The sequence below is a fragment of the Phyllopteryx taeniolatus genome, chromosome 18, assembly GCF_024500385.1.
Source record: "Phyllopteryx taeniolatus isolate TA_2022b chromosome 18, UOR_Ptae_1.2, whole genome shotgun sequence".
Taxonomy (NCBI): domain Eukaryota; kingdom Metazoa; phylum Chordata; class Actinopteri; order Syngnathiformes; family Syngnathidae; genus Phyllopteryx; species Phyllopteryx taeniolatus.
In genome coordinates, this window is record NC_084519.1 from 8,869,098 (window position 1) to 8,884,581 (window position 15,484).

Consider the following 15,484-nt stretch of genomic DNA (forward strand, 5'->3'; position numbering starts at 1 on the left):
GGAACAAATAAAACTCAAATCTCAAGGCACCACTGTATTTAGAATAATTTCGTACATTTTGTTTCATGCGCGTGGGAGGGGTAAAACTATTTAAAACAAAGTTTTTTTTATAGGTCTCTTTATCCACAATGAGTATTAAAAAAGTATTATTTTTTTGATTGTTTTTTTTTTTTTTTTTTTTGAGGTAGGTGGAGTTGGGGTTAGTTGAAAGTAGCTGAAAATGAAAAAAAAGAAAGAAACAACCAAAACCGAAAGTGAAAGAAGAATTGGACTCTCTCGCACAGAATGCGGAAGGTCTGCCAGCATTTTTCACGCCGATATTCGATAATATTTTGTGTCTACGTTTGCCTCCCAAAAGTATTTCGGATGTATTTTCGGCCGAGTTGTACGTCATAACAACCCACGGGAAAGATTCGGTACTCGGGCGGACTCGGGTTTGGTGAGAGTCGCCGACGTCCCCCAAGAGATGGCGAACACGGTAAGAAGTCATTTTGCTTTGACGTCTCTGCAGTTAGTTGCGCTGAAACACATTTATTGTTAAGTCTCTCTTATCCAACTCATTCTGAACTGTTGGTCACATGCATTAGATTACTAATGCATTTTAGATTACACATGCATTTTATTACTAATAAAAACACTTTTTTTGAAAAATTGTTTTTATTTTTTTCGCACATTCTGGTTGCAGTAGCGGTTGGCAACGGGAGGCCACTACTTACAACAGCTCAAACTTCGCTGATATCTTGCATTTTGGTTAAACTGTGTGCAATTAATGATCAAAAATGTTTATAAAGACATCAAGAAAAACACTTTGCTGTACTAGATGGCAATGTGAATCCACTTGCCCTAATGTAGATACTTTATGGTCACAAGTGAATCCCTACTCTAACTATTATGTGGCGATTGCCAGCATTGGAAGTATATGAGAGTAAGCCTGCAGGAGGATGACGAGGAGGAGGAGGTGATGGTGGACATTTTGGAGGAGAGGAGGCAGAGCAGTGACGTAGGCCACGCCCTCAGGACCTTCAGGACCCACCCCTACAGAGGGGCAGCGCCCTGCTCCGCCAGTCAACTCAACGCGGCCGTGCTGGCCTCCCAAGATGTATGCCGCGTGATGGTGGAGGTGGGTTTGCACCCAAAATATACAGTGGAACCTTGACTTAGGAGTTGAATTTGTTCCATGACTCAATTGACTTGTACATCAAATAATTTTCCCCTATAGAAATGAATTAAAACGCCATTTATCCATTCCAGCACCCACCCCCTGCCCCTATTTTATTTTTTTTTTTGCAACATTTTTAATAAACAAACATTATTGTATTTTATAAAACAATTTTAAAAAAGAATGTAAACGCATATAGTATTCCTGTGTTGGATGCATGCCTTTAAGGGGCGTGGCTTGGTTACGTGGGAAGTCGGAGTTGGTCGGAAGTCTGCGTGTGGGTGTCTGAGTTGTGGCCTACAGTGCTCTCATTTTGTATTTGTGTGTTTCACAGTTCCCCCCCCCCCCCCCCAGTTCAATTAATCACTGAAAGTGTATATGTATTTACAGTTTTCAAATTCACACATTCATTTTTTTGTGTTCCTCATACACCGCTTATTCATGATTATTTTTGTTTAATTTGCATTTAAAAAACAAACAAACAAACAAACAAAACCTTTCTGGCCATTATAAGGAGCGTCAGTTATTCGTAGATTTTTCAATCCGCCCCAGTCCCTACCCCCTGTGGAGATTCACTGTATCTTAAATATTATTACGTTGTTTTTTTTTTCACTTCACCTCGATTGGCGGAACATCTGAAGCTCGCTCGAAATATTAGTTCGCAACAAAAAGCAAGAAAATGGTGGTGCGTAATTTCAAAAACTGCTACATTGGGGCACTTGTAAGTCAAGGAACCACTGCAAATACAGAAAGAAAGAAAAACAACTATGCAGGCCGTTTTCAATATGCCATCTTCCTCAGGTTGCCATGGAGACACAAGCACCACCGGAGGCCGTGAGAGAGCAGGCTGTCGCCATTTTGGAGGAGATGTCCCAAAACCTGCAGCTGGGATTTGTGCGTCTGATGGGCTTCATGCTTAGCAAAGTGCTAAAGCGCCTCTACTCCAGCATCTACGTCAACATGGAAGCTCTACACATGGTCACTATCATATTGTACATATTTACAGGGCGGGAATTCACATTTATTTTGCCTTTTATTTGAAATATTTTGTACTTGGCAGCTTCAGCAGGCTGTGGAGGACACTCCCGTCATCCTGCTGCCCAACCACAGGAGCTACACGGACTTCTTGGTGCTCTCCTACATCATGTTCACCTACGACATCCCGCTACCTGTCATCGCCTCTGGATTGGGTAACTACCTTGACTTACGAGTCAACACAGCACCGTCTGCTGGAACTGGTAGGGCAGTGCCCAACTTCCTTTATTTTAAAAATTATTATTATTATTGTTCTGGAACAAACACAAGAAATATATAAAAGATACTGGAAAGAAATCGATTGACTTTTTTTTCACCCCATCGATCTTCAGGCTCTCCTGGGACATTCCCTCATTTGCCCCTTATGCAAAATGGCCACTGTTAAGTGACACACATCCAAATGGAGATTCACCATTGCTGGTCTCTCCCTCCTGCGACATGTAGCTTTGGCTGGGATGAAGTTCATGGGCGAGATGCTGCGTCGCTGTGGAGCGTTCTACATCCGACGCAACATCGCCTCCAACAGGCTGTACTGTGCAGTGCTGTCAGAATATGTGAAAAGCCTCGTTAGGGTAGGACATGTTCGTGTTGTGACCAGTGAGTGTGCGCTAATGTACTAAATTGACTTCATGTGTTTTTCGTAGACGGGATTTGCTCCGGTGGAATTTTACATCGAAGGCTTCCGGAGTCGCTCCCTAAAATCCTTGACGCCCAAGTTAGGTGAGTCATATTAAATCAATGTTGCACAATAAGTAGGAGCTTTACTTCTTTTTTGAAAAATTAAGGTCGCAATTGAATCACCACTCTGCATAATAATAAAAAAACACAGAAACTGCGAATTGTTAAAAGCTGTTGGATTTGGTAGGGCACTTCCCCACTTGCCCCTATGTACACAGCTTAAAAGCCAGATAGAATCGCTACTCTGTATGAAATATAAAATATTGAAAACATAAATTGGAAAGATATTATAACAACCTTTTTTCCATCTGTCGGATCCGTTAGGGCGCTGCCCCACTCGCCACTAGGTATACAATATCAAGTTTGCAATTGAATAAATACTGTGTATTATATATAAAATCATATCAAATACATATCAATACATATCAAATACAAAGAAAGCATGTTTTTCCACCCCAGCACCATTTGGTAGATCTAGTAGGGCACTGCCTCTCTCTCAGATGAATGACTACTCTGTAGTAAATATTAAAACCTGTGGATTTTGGAATAAATCGGAATCTTTTCTTTTTACCGCATCACCATCTGATGGATCAAAGAGAGCACTGACCCACACGCATCTAGGCATGCACCTTTAGGGATGGAATTGAATCGCTACTCTGTATGAAATAGGAAAAAAGAAATTAACAAGCTTAGATAGCCATAGTGCCATCGGCTGAATGTGTTAGGGTACCGCCCCACTCGCCCCTATTTATACATATTAAGCTCACAATTGAATCACTGTATTAAATACACACAATTCAAATTATTATGCACGGGAAATATAGTACATAATAAAAAAAAACGTTGTTTTTTTTTTTTTTACCCCAGCACCATCTACTGAATTTTGTAGGGCACTGCCCGGATTGCCCCAAGGCATACACAATAAGGTCATAACCGCTACTCTGTACTTTACTTTTCCTATAATTTAAAAATGCAGGTATGTTGCACATGGTACTGGATCCCTACTTTAAAGGCGAGGTGTCCGACATCACCTTGGTTCCCATCAGCCTCAGCTACGATCGGCTTCTAGAAGAGTCCCTGCTGGCCCGCGAGCTCCTGGGCATCCCCAAGCCCAAAGAGAGCACCATGGTGCGTCATGTTCATCGGGTTCTCGTTAGTGCTGGTCACATCTGGTGAGGCGCAGAAAAGGTAACCTGAGGTCGGGTTCTCGTCCGCAGGGTCTGCTGAAGGTGGCCAGGGTCCTACGGGAGGATTACGGCTGCATGTACGTCAACTTTGGTCGGCCCATGTCGGCCAGACAACTTTGTCAAGGGAACATAGAGCCGCTCATATCCATGTAAGTCACAAAATCATTTCCGACCGCTAAGAAAACAAACTCAATACGGACTGGATAACGGTCGAGCCAACTGTCGCTCTCGCACTCGCTGACGCCCACTTCATCCACCAGGCCAGGTCTCGCCTTTTAAAGCTATACACACTCAAAGTCACGAGAACATGAGGTTGGTGACCCCAGGTCGACAAAAATAATAACTGCACCTCACATGTACATGTTACTGTGCTTAAGAATGCAAAATACATTATTATATGATTACTCAAATAATTGATGGGGGAATCGTTGGAATACTCGATTTTTTAAATATTGGATACACAATTTAATTGTACCCTCTGGCAAGTGGTGGAAGAGCATTTAATTGTTCCGCCTGTCACTATTCAGTGAATGCCAGCAGGGGGAGAGGAACCGAGCCCAGCTGTGGATAGTGAAAATCTATGCACAAAAGTGATGCACAAATAGGTTCGTAATGAGGAATGATGATGGCGGCAAATGACTACTTTTGTCGATAAATAAAGCTCGATTTTTACTCCGGTATTTTTAAGAGGCCAGTTAGAGCACCTCTTTTTTTTTTTTTTTTTTTTTTTTGTACAATTTGGTTTTCAACACATTTTTCATCTAAATTCTGTCCCAATTTTTGTGCATCATGCTTGGTTTTCGTACAAAAATACACGTGACTCAACCATTTATTTCCCAGAGTCGATGCATTTTCATCCAAAGCATTACTTTAGTAGTGTAAAATGCGAAATGAGGGCAATAACCCTCCGGTCTTCTCTGCAACACTGGCGTCACACAACCTTCAAGTCAGACCTTAAAAATAAAAGCATACAGTACAATATCAGTTTTACCACACTTTCTTGGGTCACATGGCGGTTTATTTAACAGTCACACTCAATAAACAAGCACAAAATGGTTTTCACACGGTTTTCAGTATGTAAAACTATAGTTCTTCTCTATAAAATGTATCTTTATGAATATTTGTGGGTGTCTGGAAGAGGTTAATTGGATTGAAATTATTTTCTATGGGAAATACTGGTTTGGTTTCCTTACCCTTCAGTTTTAGTCAGACTCTACACGTATTTCTATACTCACTATTTTTCCTTTGACGTGTATCCACAGAGAAGTTCCTCAGAGGCCGTCGGAGGAGAAGCAGGCTTGCGTGAGCCGACTGGCTCATCTGATGGTTCGAATCCAGGAGCGGGGTTCCTTCACCAGCCTCTGGTCCCTCATGGCCTGCCTGCTGCTCCAGTGGCCGCCCTCGGTCCTGACACAAACGGGCCTGCCTTGGCGACAGCTCGCCGAGAGGACGCTTTGGATCAAGAAGCTGGCGCTCAACTTTGGGGCGCGGCTGAACTGGCCCGGTGGGTTCAAAGGATAGATTGCAATTTCACTTCCCTCCACCCTCGAAGAAATATTATGCAATGATCGGTGAAAATCTATGCTATCGATAGAGACCGTATACATTTTTCTTTTTAAAGTACTTTTACCTTCCAACACACTTTGAACACATTTAAACTTATTAAAAGCAACCCACCAAAATATTCAATGACTGATTACAGCAGCCGGAATCCGAGACATACAAACTGCAAACATTCAAACCATGAGCCCTCGAACTGTGAGACATACGTGCTAACCACTACGGCGTCATGCTGCAATGTTAATGCCTTTAAAAAAAAAAAAAAAAGTGAGCAGCTCAGGCGAGTGCAGCTTTGAGCGAGATCAGACAGATTAGATGAATGTGAGTTGGCGCAAGCATTCACCCTCATTTATGGGATGTTCGTTGGGATTACGGCACTGATCCTAAGAGGACCCCACTCAACCATCTCATGACGTGTGAGATAAATTCACTAGTGGGAAGTAACCAAGTACAAATAACTTCTTACTGTACTTTCGATTTTTCATGACCTTTTACTTTACAATTCCCTACATTTGAAAACAGATATCTGCACATTTGTCAAAACAGGCTTCTTACTTTTTTTCAACCACATCCGTGATATTTAAATGAATTGTTTGATGTTGTGGGCACAAAACAATGATTTGTGGCGCATGTGTTGTCTTATGCCAGCCTAAAAAGCACCAGCTTCTGGTGTTTTATCTAAAATGAAAAAACAAGTACAGGTATAGCGTACTAGAATAGAAATGCCATGTATAGAACTGCTGGGGCTTCACGGCGTACATTTGGACTTTTTCAGTTGTTATCATTAGCTAATTTAGCATTTTTTCTTCTCAGTATAAGCATTAATGTATTAATTAAACCTTATTAAAATGGAAAATGTTTTGTGTGCAGAGGTTTATTTTCCCATGTATGAGTATTATTTTCCAGTAAAATGTGTTATTCGAAATAAATGACATAATCCCCAAAACCTTCAATATTTCTGGAGGACTGATTCAATTTAAAACATTCCAACTTTAAAATGTTCAGCTCGTTCAGAGCATCTTGGGAACAATTTATCATACTCCCAAAAGTTACATATTTACAGTACGTCCTCATTCCACATTTTAGGACACGTCCCCGACTTGGAGGTGATGTCGTTGGCCGTGGCCCTCCATTACCCCTCGGTTCGCCTGAAGGCAGAGCGCGTCTTCCTGGTCGTGAAGGAAGAGGATGAGGTGGTAGGCCCGCAGCTAATCAGTGCAGGGGATGACGTGGCCAGGATGGCCGAGCCCATGCTGATGATGGCGTCCTACCGCAACCAGTCTCTGCACCTTTTTGTCCGACCGGCCCTGCTTGCCATGGCCTTGAGCCTTTCTCGAAGCGACCGCAGAGGTGAGCGTAGGGAGTTAGCTGCTAACCAGGGTCACGGTGAATAAAATGATGCCCTTGTATCATTGCAGATGAGATCTTTGCGTCTTTCTGCTTCCTCCAGAACGTCTTCAGAAGTGAATTCATCTTCATTCCTGGCGAAGCTGCCAAGGTAAACGGTTTCATCATCTGTTGTTTTTGAGACGTTACATACAACTGGCAAGTACGGAATATCCCACTCGGAGACCAAAGTTTTAGGGGCAGTGCCCCACCACATACAGATCTTTCCATTACATAGTTTGTGTTTAGTACAGAGCAGTGATTCTTAAAAAGAAAATAAAAACAAATCAAACATTAACAAAAAACAAGTCCTAAGCTATTATTTATTTGGAACAATAACGACTGTGTTAGGGGCAGTGCCCCACCATATTCAGCAGAAATGTAGCTCTTTCCGTTACATGTTTTGAGCATTGATACTTTCTTTCATTTTCATTTTCTGATCCACACAAGGGCCACGGGGGTGCTGCAGCCTATCCCAGCTATCACCCTGAACTGGTGCCAGTCAATCGCAGGGCACATACAAACAAACAACCATTCACACTCAGATTCACACCTACGGGAAATTTAGCGTCATCAATTAACCTACCACGCATGTTTTGGGATGTGGGAGGAAACCGGAGTGCCCGGAGAAAACCCACGCATGCACGGGGAGAACATGCAAACTCCACACAGGCGGGGCTGGGGATTAAACCCCGGACTGTGAGGCAGTCATCCTCCGTGCCGCCCTACTTTCTTTCAAGGAAAACAAAAACAAATCAAACATTAACAAAAAACAAGTCCTATGATAGTATTTCTTTGGACCAATAATGACTGTGTTAGGGGCAGTGCCCCACCATATTCAGCAGAAGTGCACCTCTTTCTGTTACATGTTTTGAGCAGTGATTCTTTCAAGGAAAACAAAAACAAATCAAACATCAACAGAACACAAGTCGGATGCTAGTGTTTCTCTAGAATAATGGCGACTGCATTTAGGGCAGTTCCCCACCAGATCGCACAGAATATTACTTCTTCCATTACACATTTAGATTTATTACTTAACAGTGATTCTTGAAGGCAAGAATCAAATCGAATATCGACAAAAGTCACATCTGCCAACTGCAATAAGTTGGTATTTTTCTGGATCAGCAATCACTCTTTGTTAAGGGGCGTGCCCACCACATCTAGCAGAAATGTAATTCTCTTTCCATCACACATACATTTTCAATACATATCAGCGATTCTTCCAGGCAAGAATTAAACTGAAGATCTATTTTTAACAAAACATGTCTGCAGACTGCGTAAAGCTAGTGTTTTTTTTTTTTTTAAAAGTGGCTAGGAGCAGTGCACAGTCCATAGGCGGCACATCCCACCACCACCCCCTCCCCGCCCTTTTAAAAAAAAAAAATATTACCAACTTCCCAGGTTTTAGCAAATGCACTGTTCACATCGATTCTAAGCAATGGTCTGTTTTCAGGACTTTGAGGAGGCGTGCTACCTCCTGAAGAAATGTGGCGCCCTCGATGTCACCGGCCCGCAGGAAATGTCGCTATCTGAGGGAGGCGTGGAGGTGTTGTCCTTCCTACGGGCGATTCTGAAACCTTTCATTGACTCCTACCGGGTACATTTAGCCTATTGTGATCATAACAGACTGGTTTATATGTGAGGGAATGGGTGGATTTTCACTATGGGTCCTTTGAACTGTGATATTGGCAAGGGACGACTGTACACCTACTTTTGGTTGGTTTGATTAGCTTGCCGTGTTTGTTGTCCAGGTCATGTTGAGGTTCCTCAGTGACCAGGACGCTTATGTGATCACGGAGAAAGACTTCCTACCCGCTGTGAGGAGTCTGGCAACCAAGCTCATCCTTTCAGGTATAGAGCACAACCGATAACGTCCTTGGATGTCACCTAGCTGAACCTGTCTTCCTCTTGGGTCTCTGTTTGCAGGCGATCTCCACACCTACGAGACCCTCTCATCCGACGTCCAGAAGAACGTCCTGTCGGCCCTTAGGAGGATGGCGGCTTTGACAAAGCTGAAGGCGTGAGTAATGAGATTAGCCAGGGAAAAAACCTGTTTGGCTTCTAAGCTCATTTTGTCTACAGCCTGCTTGACTGTTGTCTTGTTTGGCCATTTACAGGTCAGAGAAGGAGTATCGCGTGGATAAAGACGCCGTGAGAAGAATAGAACGCACACTCTGTAAGATTGTTTAAACATAATACAGTCAACCCTCGCTTTATCGCGATTCATCGTTCGTGCCCCCCTGATATTGTGATGAATGAGGTGAGTTTTGTTGCAGAGTGTTCCAGTAGTTTGGGACAGAACATTGAAAAGATGATCGACCGAAAGCAGTACGGACTTTGTTTAATAATAATAAAAGTTTAATAAAACTGATGGAATGGAGAGTGTGAGTGGTGGTATGCATGGTGAGCAGAGAGCAAAAATAGGGTGGGGTCTTACGTACTCGCGATGAACAGGGGTTAACTGTAGTTATGTTGACTGGTTCTTGGCTTGTAATCACACTTAAGTGTTTTTCTTGTCTCAAGCTGGGCAAATCCGTCCCCAGATGCTCCAGACGGAACCTGACGCAAGACTTTAGTCTTCATTGGAACATGTCCAGCCCCAGCACCAGACCATATTCACGCTCTCACCTCCACTTGACCCCTTCCTCCGCTTCCATTTTGTTGTTCCTCATCCTCCCCTTTTTTTGACATCAGAAGATATCTGATGACATCAGTTCTCATCATTGTAATCAAGGCAGTTAAATTACATTAATAGTATGCCTTTGTTTGCTATACTTTGTATGAAGGAGTGTTAGGGCCACACTGAAAAAAAACAAACATTAAAATGATGGTAAAAAATTTGCAATTCCACCTGAATAAAGTTGTAATGCTACGACAATGTGAATATAATGGTAACGTCACCAGAATGAAGTTGCAATATCAAAAGAATAAAGATTATAAATAAAGATGTTTTGAGGATAGTTGTAATAATATCACTTTATTCTTGTAAAGTTAAAACTTTTTTCTCTCCCAAAATTATGACATTTTCTTGTAATATTACAAATATATTCTGGTAACATTACAGCTTTTTTTAAACTCAAGTTGTAGCATTGCTATCATGAAATTGTTTAGTCGTAATCTTGAGAATATAGTCATAATATTCAGAGAACACTATTTGTACGAGAATAGTCATATGATGAAAGTCTGATTTTTAAAGTATTTTTTTATGTCGCATATACTGTATACCATGCAAAAAAAAAAATCTTAATGACAAGAATAAAGTCATAAATTACGAAAAAATGGTCTGACTGTTGCATGAATAAAGCTGTAATATTACAAGAAACAAGTTGTCATTTTTTCCCCTCCTTGAGCCGTCACCTTGTCGTGGTGGAGGGGTTTGTGTGTCCCAGTGATCCTAGGAGCTAAGTTGTCTGGGGCTTTATGCCCCTGGCAGGGTCACCCATGACAAACAGGTCCTAGGTGAGGGACCAGACAAAGCACGGCTCAAAGACCCCTAATGATGACGACAAACAATGGACTTTGTTTTCCCTTGCCCGGACGCGGGCCACCGGGGCCCCCCGCTGGAGCCAGGCCTGGTGGTGGGGCTCGAAGGCGAGCGCCTGGTGGCCGGGCCTGCACCCATGGGGTCCGGCCGGGCACAGCCCGAAAGGGTAACGTGGGTCCCCCTTCCCATGGGCTCACCACCTGTGGGAGGGGCCATAGGGGTCGGGTGCAGTGTGAGCCGGGCGGTGGCCGAAGGCGGGGACCTTGGCGATCCGATCCCCGGCTACAGAAGCTGGCTCTAGGGACGTGGAATGTCACCTCTCTGGCAGGGAAGGAGCCCGAGTTGGTGTGTGAGGTCGAGAAGTTCCGACTCGATATAGTCGGACTCGCCTCCACACACACCTGGGGCTCTGGTACCAGTCCTCTCGAGAGGGGTTGGACTCTCTTCCACTCTGGAGTTGCCCATGGTGAGAGGCGCCGAGCAGGTGTGGGTATACTTATTGCCCCCCGGCTCGGCGCCTGTACGTTGGGGTTCACCCCGGTGGACGAGAGGGTAGCCTCCCTCCGCCTTCGGGTGGGGGGACGGGTCCTGACTGTTGTTTGTGCCTATGCACCAAACAGCAGTTCAGAGTACCCACCCTTTTTGGAGTCCTTGGAGGGGGTGCTGGAGAGCGCTCCCGCTGGGGACTCCATTGTTCTGTTGGGGGACTTCAATGCTCACGTGGGCAATGACAGTGAGACCTGGAAGGGCGCGATTGGGAGGAACGGCCCCCCCGATCAGAACCCGAGCGGTGTTCTGTTATTGGACTTCTGTGCTCGTCACGGATTGTCCATAACGAACACCATGTTCAAGCATAAGGGTGTCCACACGTGCACTTGGCACCAGGACACCCTAGGTCGCAGTTCGATGATCGACTTTGTGGTCGTGTCATCGGACTTGCGGCCGCATGTCTTGGACACTCGGGTGAAGAGAGGGGCGGAGCTGTCAACTGATCACCACCTGGTGGTGAGTTGGCTCCGATGGTGGGGGAAGATGCCGGTCCGACGTGGCAGGCCCAAACGTATTGTGAGGGTCTGCTGGGAACGTCTGGCAGAATCCCCTGTCAGAAGGAGTTTCAACTCCCACCTCCGACAGAACTTTGCTCATGTTCCGGGGGAGGCGGGGGACATCGAGTCCGAGTGGACCATGTTCCGCGCCTCCATTGCTGAGGCGGCCGACCGGAGCTGTGGCCGTAAGGTGGTCGGTGCCTGTCGTGGTGGCAATCCGCGAACCCGTTGGTGGACACCAACGGTGAGGGATGCCGTCAAGCTGAAGAAGGAGTCCTATCGGGCCTTTTTGGCCTGTGGGACTCCTGAGGCAGCTGATGGGTACCGGCTGGCCAAGCGGAATGCAGCTCTGGTGGTCGCTGAAGCAAAAACCCGGGCATGGGAGGAGTTCGGTGAGGCCATGGAGAAAGACTTCCGGACGGCTTCGAGGAAATTCTGGTCCACCATCCGACGTCTCAGGAGAGGAAAGCAGTGCACCACCAACACTGTGTATAGTGGGGATGGGGCGCTGCTGACCTCGACTCGGGACGTTGTGAGTCGGTGGGGAGAATACTTCGAAGACCTCCTCAATTCCACCGACACGCCTTCCCATGGGGAAGCAGAGTGTGGGTTCTCTGAGGCGGGCTCTCCTATCTCTGGGTTTGAGGTCACCGAGGTAGTTAAAAAGCTCCTCGGTGGCAGGGCCCCGGGGGTGGATGAGATTCGCCCGGAGTTCCTAAAGGCTCTGGATGTTGTGGGGCTGTCCTGGTTGACACGCCTCTGCAACATCGCGTGGACATCGGGGACAGTGCCTCTGGATTGGCAGACTGGGGTGGTGGTTCCCCTTTTTAAGAAGGGGGACCGGAGGGTGTGTTCCAACTACAGGGGGATCACACTGCTCAGCCTCCCTGGTAAGGTCTATTCAGGGGTGCTGGAGAGGAGGGTCCGTCGGGAAGTCGAATCTCAGATTCAGGAGGAGCAGTGTGGTTTTCGTCCTGGCCGTGGAACAGTGGACCAGCTCTACACCCTCGGCAGGGTCCTCGAGGGTGCATGGGAGTTCGCCCAACCAGTCTACATGTGTTTTGTGGACTTGGAGAAGGCGTTCGACCGTGTCCCTCGGGGAGTCCTGTGGAGAGTGCTTCGGGAGTATGGGGTACCGAACCCCCTGATACGGGCTGTTCGGTCCCTGTACGACCGGAGTCAGAGTTTGGTCCGCATATCCGGCAGTAAGTCGAACTCGTTCCCGGTGAGGGTTGGACTCCGCCAAGGCTGCCCTTTGTCGCCGATTCTGTTCATAACTTTTATGGACAGAATTTCTAGGCGCAGCCGAGGCGTAGAGGGGGTCCGGTTTGGTGGCCTCAGTATTGCATCTCTGCTTTTTGCAGATGATGTGGTTCTGTTGGCTTCATCAAGCCGTGACCTCCAACTCTCATTGGAGCAGTTCGCAGCCGAGTGTGAAGCGGCTGGGATGAGAATCAGCACCTCCAAATCTGAGACCATGGTCCTCAGTCGGGAAAGGGTGGCATGCCATCTCCAGGTCGGGGATGAGATCCTGCCCCAAGTGGAGGAATTCAAGTATCTTGGGGTCTTGTTCACGAGTGAGGGAAGAATGGAACGGGAGATCGACAGGCGGATCGGTGCAGCGTCTGCAGTGATGCGGACTTTGTATCGGTCCGTTGTGGTAAAGAAAGAGCTAAGCCGAAAGGCGAAGCTCTCAATTTACCGGTCGATCTTCGTTCCTACCCTCACCTATGGTCATGAGCTGTGGGTCGTGACCGAAAGAACAAGATCCCGGATACAAGCGGCCGAAATGAGTTTCCTCCGCAGGGTGTCCGGGCTCTCCCTTAGAGATAGGGTGAGAAGCTCGGTCATCCGGGAGGATCTCAGAGTAGAGCCGCTACTCCTCCGCATTGAGAGGAGCCAGATGAGGTGGCTGGGGCATCTGATTCGGATGCCTCCCGGACGCCTCCCTGGTGAGGTGTTCCGGGCATGTCCCACGGGGAGGAGACCCCGGGGACGACCCAGGACGCGCTGGAGAGACTACATCCTTCGGCTGGCCTGGGAACGCCTCGGGATCCCCCCGGAAGAGCTGGATGAAGTGGCTGGGGAGAGGGTAGTCTGGGCGTCCCTGCTGAAGCTACTGCCCCCGCGACCCGACCCGGATAAGCGGTAGAGAATGGATGGATGGATGGAAGTTGTCATTTTGGGAGAATAAATTTGTGTACATAAAGTATTATGGAATCGGCCTTATTTTGTCCTATTCATTGTATTCCTCAGATAATACACCTTTAGTGGTATCAGGCATTAAAATGAACAAGAAATTGAAGAAACAAAGTGGTCTAGTATTTTTTCCGTGACTGTATCACGAGAAATAGGTCATGCTACGAGAAAAAAGTGATGAGAATAAAAGACTACTGTAGTATTATAAAAACAACTGTTTAGTCTCCGCTTGGACAAAAGACAGAAAATTTAGCTGTAGCTTGATTTATGAGTTAAATAAATTTTATGACTGGGCTCATAAATTAAAAAACAAACAAAAAAACATTAGGACATTCGTAAGTCAAGGTACCGTTCGACTGTATTAGTGTTTGTTTTGCGGTAACTTTGCTAACGTCAAATACCATGATGCGGCAAAACTGCTTAGGTTTCAGACATTTAATTTGTTCAACGTCTTTGCATAGCAATAAATGTAAAACAAGCATAACAAAATGCACCATGGATGAACCATCTTTTTTCTTCGCTGTTTTCGCTTGGACGTCTTCTCTTTCAACAACAGTGAGTGAGAAGCAGAGGCCAAAGTTCAGAGTTCTTCACTGCCAACCGACTAACCAACCGACCGACCCACGCTGCAGTTAAAAGGCCTCGCTGAGTGCCAGTTGACTGAGACGCCGGACATTACAGTAGGTACACCTGCACCGCCACCAAAATGTTGAGATTTTTGATTTGTTGAGGGACCTTATTTAGCTACACGTGAAGGGAAACAGTACTCAGTACTTCTGTCAGCATATTTTGGCAGTTAATGGCCATAAAACTTGGTGTGTACAGTGAACCCCATTTATTACGGGGGATAAATTCCAGTCCCACACACAAGAGGTGGAAATTCACAATATAGACCATTCATCCATTTTCTGAGCCGCTTCTCCTCACAAGGGTCGCAGGCGTGCTGGAGCCTATCCCAGCTATCATCGGGCAGGAGGCGGGGTACACCCTGAACTGGTTGCCAGCCAATCGCAGGGCACACATAAACAAACAACCATTCGCACTCACATTCACACCTGCGGGAAATTTAGAGTCTTCAATTAACCTACCATGCATGTCTTTGGGATGTGGGAGGAAACCGGAGTGCCCGGAGAAAACCCACCCAGGCGCGGGGAGAACATGCAAACTCCACACAGGCGGGGCCGGGGATTGAACCCGGGTCCTCAGAACTGTGAGGTAGACGCTCTAACCAGTCAGTCACCGTGCCGCCCGATATAGACCAAATAAAATTTTTTTTTAAAAAGTTTTAGCCCGCCCCCACACACACTTTAAACACATTTAAACTTAGTACAACACACTTTTTAAAAACATTGTAAATGTGTCTGTACATATATAAACAAATTGCAAGTATAAAATGTATAGAAAATACTTGACATATTTTTACGTCTGCGTATATGCATGTGCCTTTAAGAGGCGGGGCCTTGCTTAAAAATATAGCTGCGGTGCAGACGATGAATTCCGATATAGTGGGGTAACTTTAAACTGTTTTGAGATTTTAGTGTGTGGTACATTTACAGTTAAAACTATCACTACAGGCAATTATTAACATTTTTAGTGGGCGGTGTCAGTTATTCACAGTTCTGCACTATTCCCGACAGTTGTTCCGATGACTGTACTCAAACTGTTTATCCGTTTGCATCTTTGTACCGCATTTACACAGCGTTTTGGCAGGTCCAAGTAGTTACTTTTGCTGGCTTTAGCGCAGAGAACC

The 15,484-nt window shown here is 45.7% G+C and overlaps 1 protein-coding gene across 2 annotated transcripts; it reads left to right on the forward strand.

Moving 5' to 3' along the window:
- Positions 1 to 260: 260 nt before the first annotated feature.
- Positions 261 to 10,330, forward strand: gnpat2 (glyceronephosphate O-acyltransferase 2). 2 transcript variants are annotated; one of them, XM_061754806.1, is made up of 16 exons: positions 261 to 478; positions 908 to 1,120; positions 1,961 to 2,137; positions 2,220 to 2,349; positions 2,639 to 2,766; positions 2,839 to 2,914; positions 3,849 to 4,000; positions 4,090 to 4,208; positions 5,322 to 5,563; positions 6,706 to 6,969; positions 7,038 to 7,117; positions 8,459 to 8,602; positions 8,757 to 8,856; positions 8,932 to 9,025; positions 9,123 to 9,181; positions 9,529 to 10,330. In XM_061754806.1, exons 1-16 carry the CDS (start codon positions 467 to 469, stop codon positions 9,579 to 9,581), a joined length of 2,043 nt encoding a protein of 680 aa, XP_061610790.1. In that variant the 5' UTR covers positions 261 to 466; the 3' UTR covers positions 9,582 to 10,330. The 2 variants fall into 2 exon arrangements, with proteins under 2 accessions (XP_061610790.1, XP_061610791.1); XM_061754807.1 differs by having other exon boundaries at positions 9,549 to 10,330.
- The last annotated feature ends 5,154 nt before the right edge of the window (positions 10,331 to 15,484 follow it).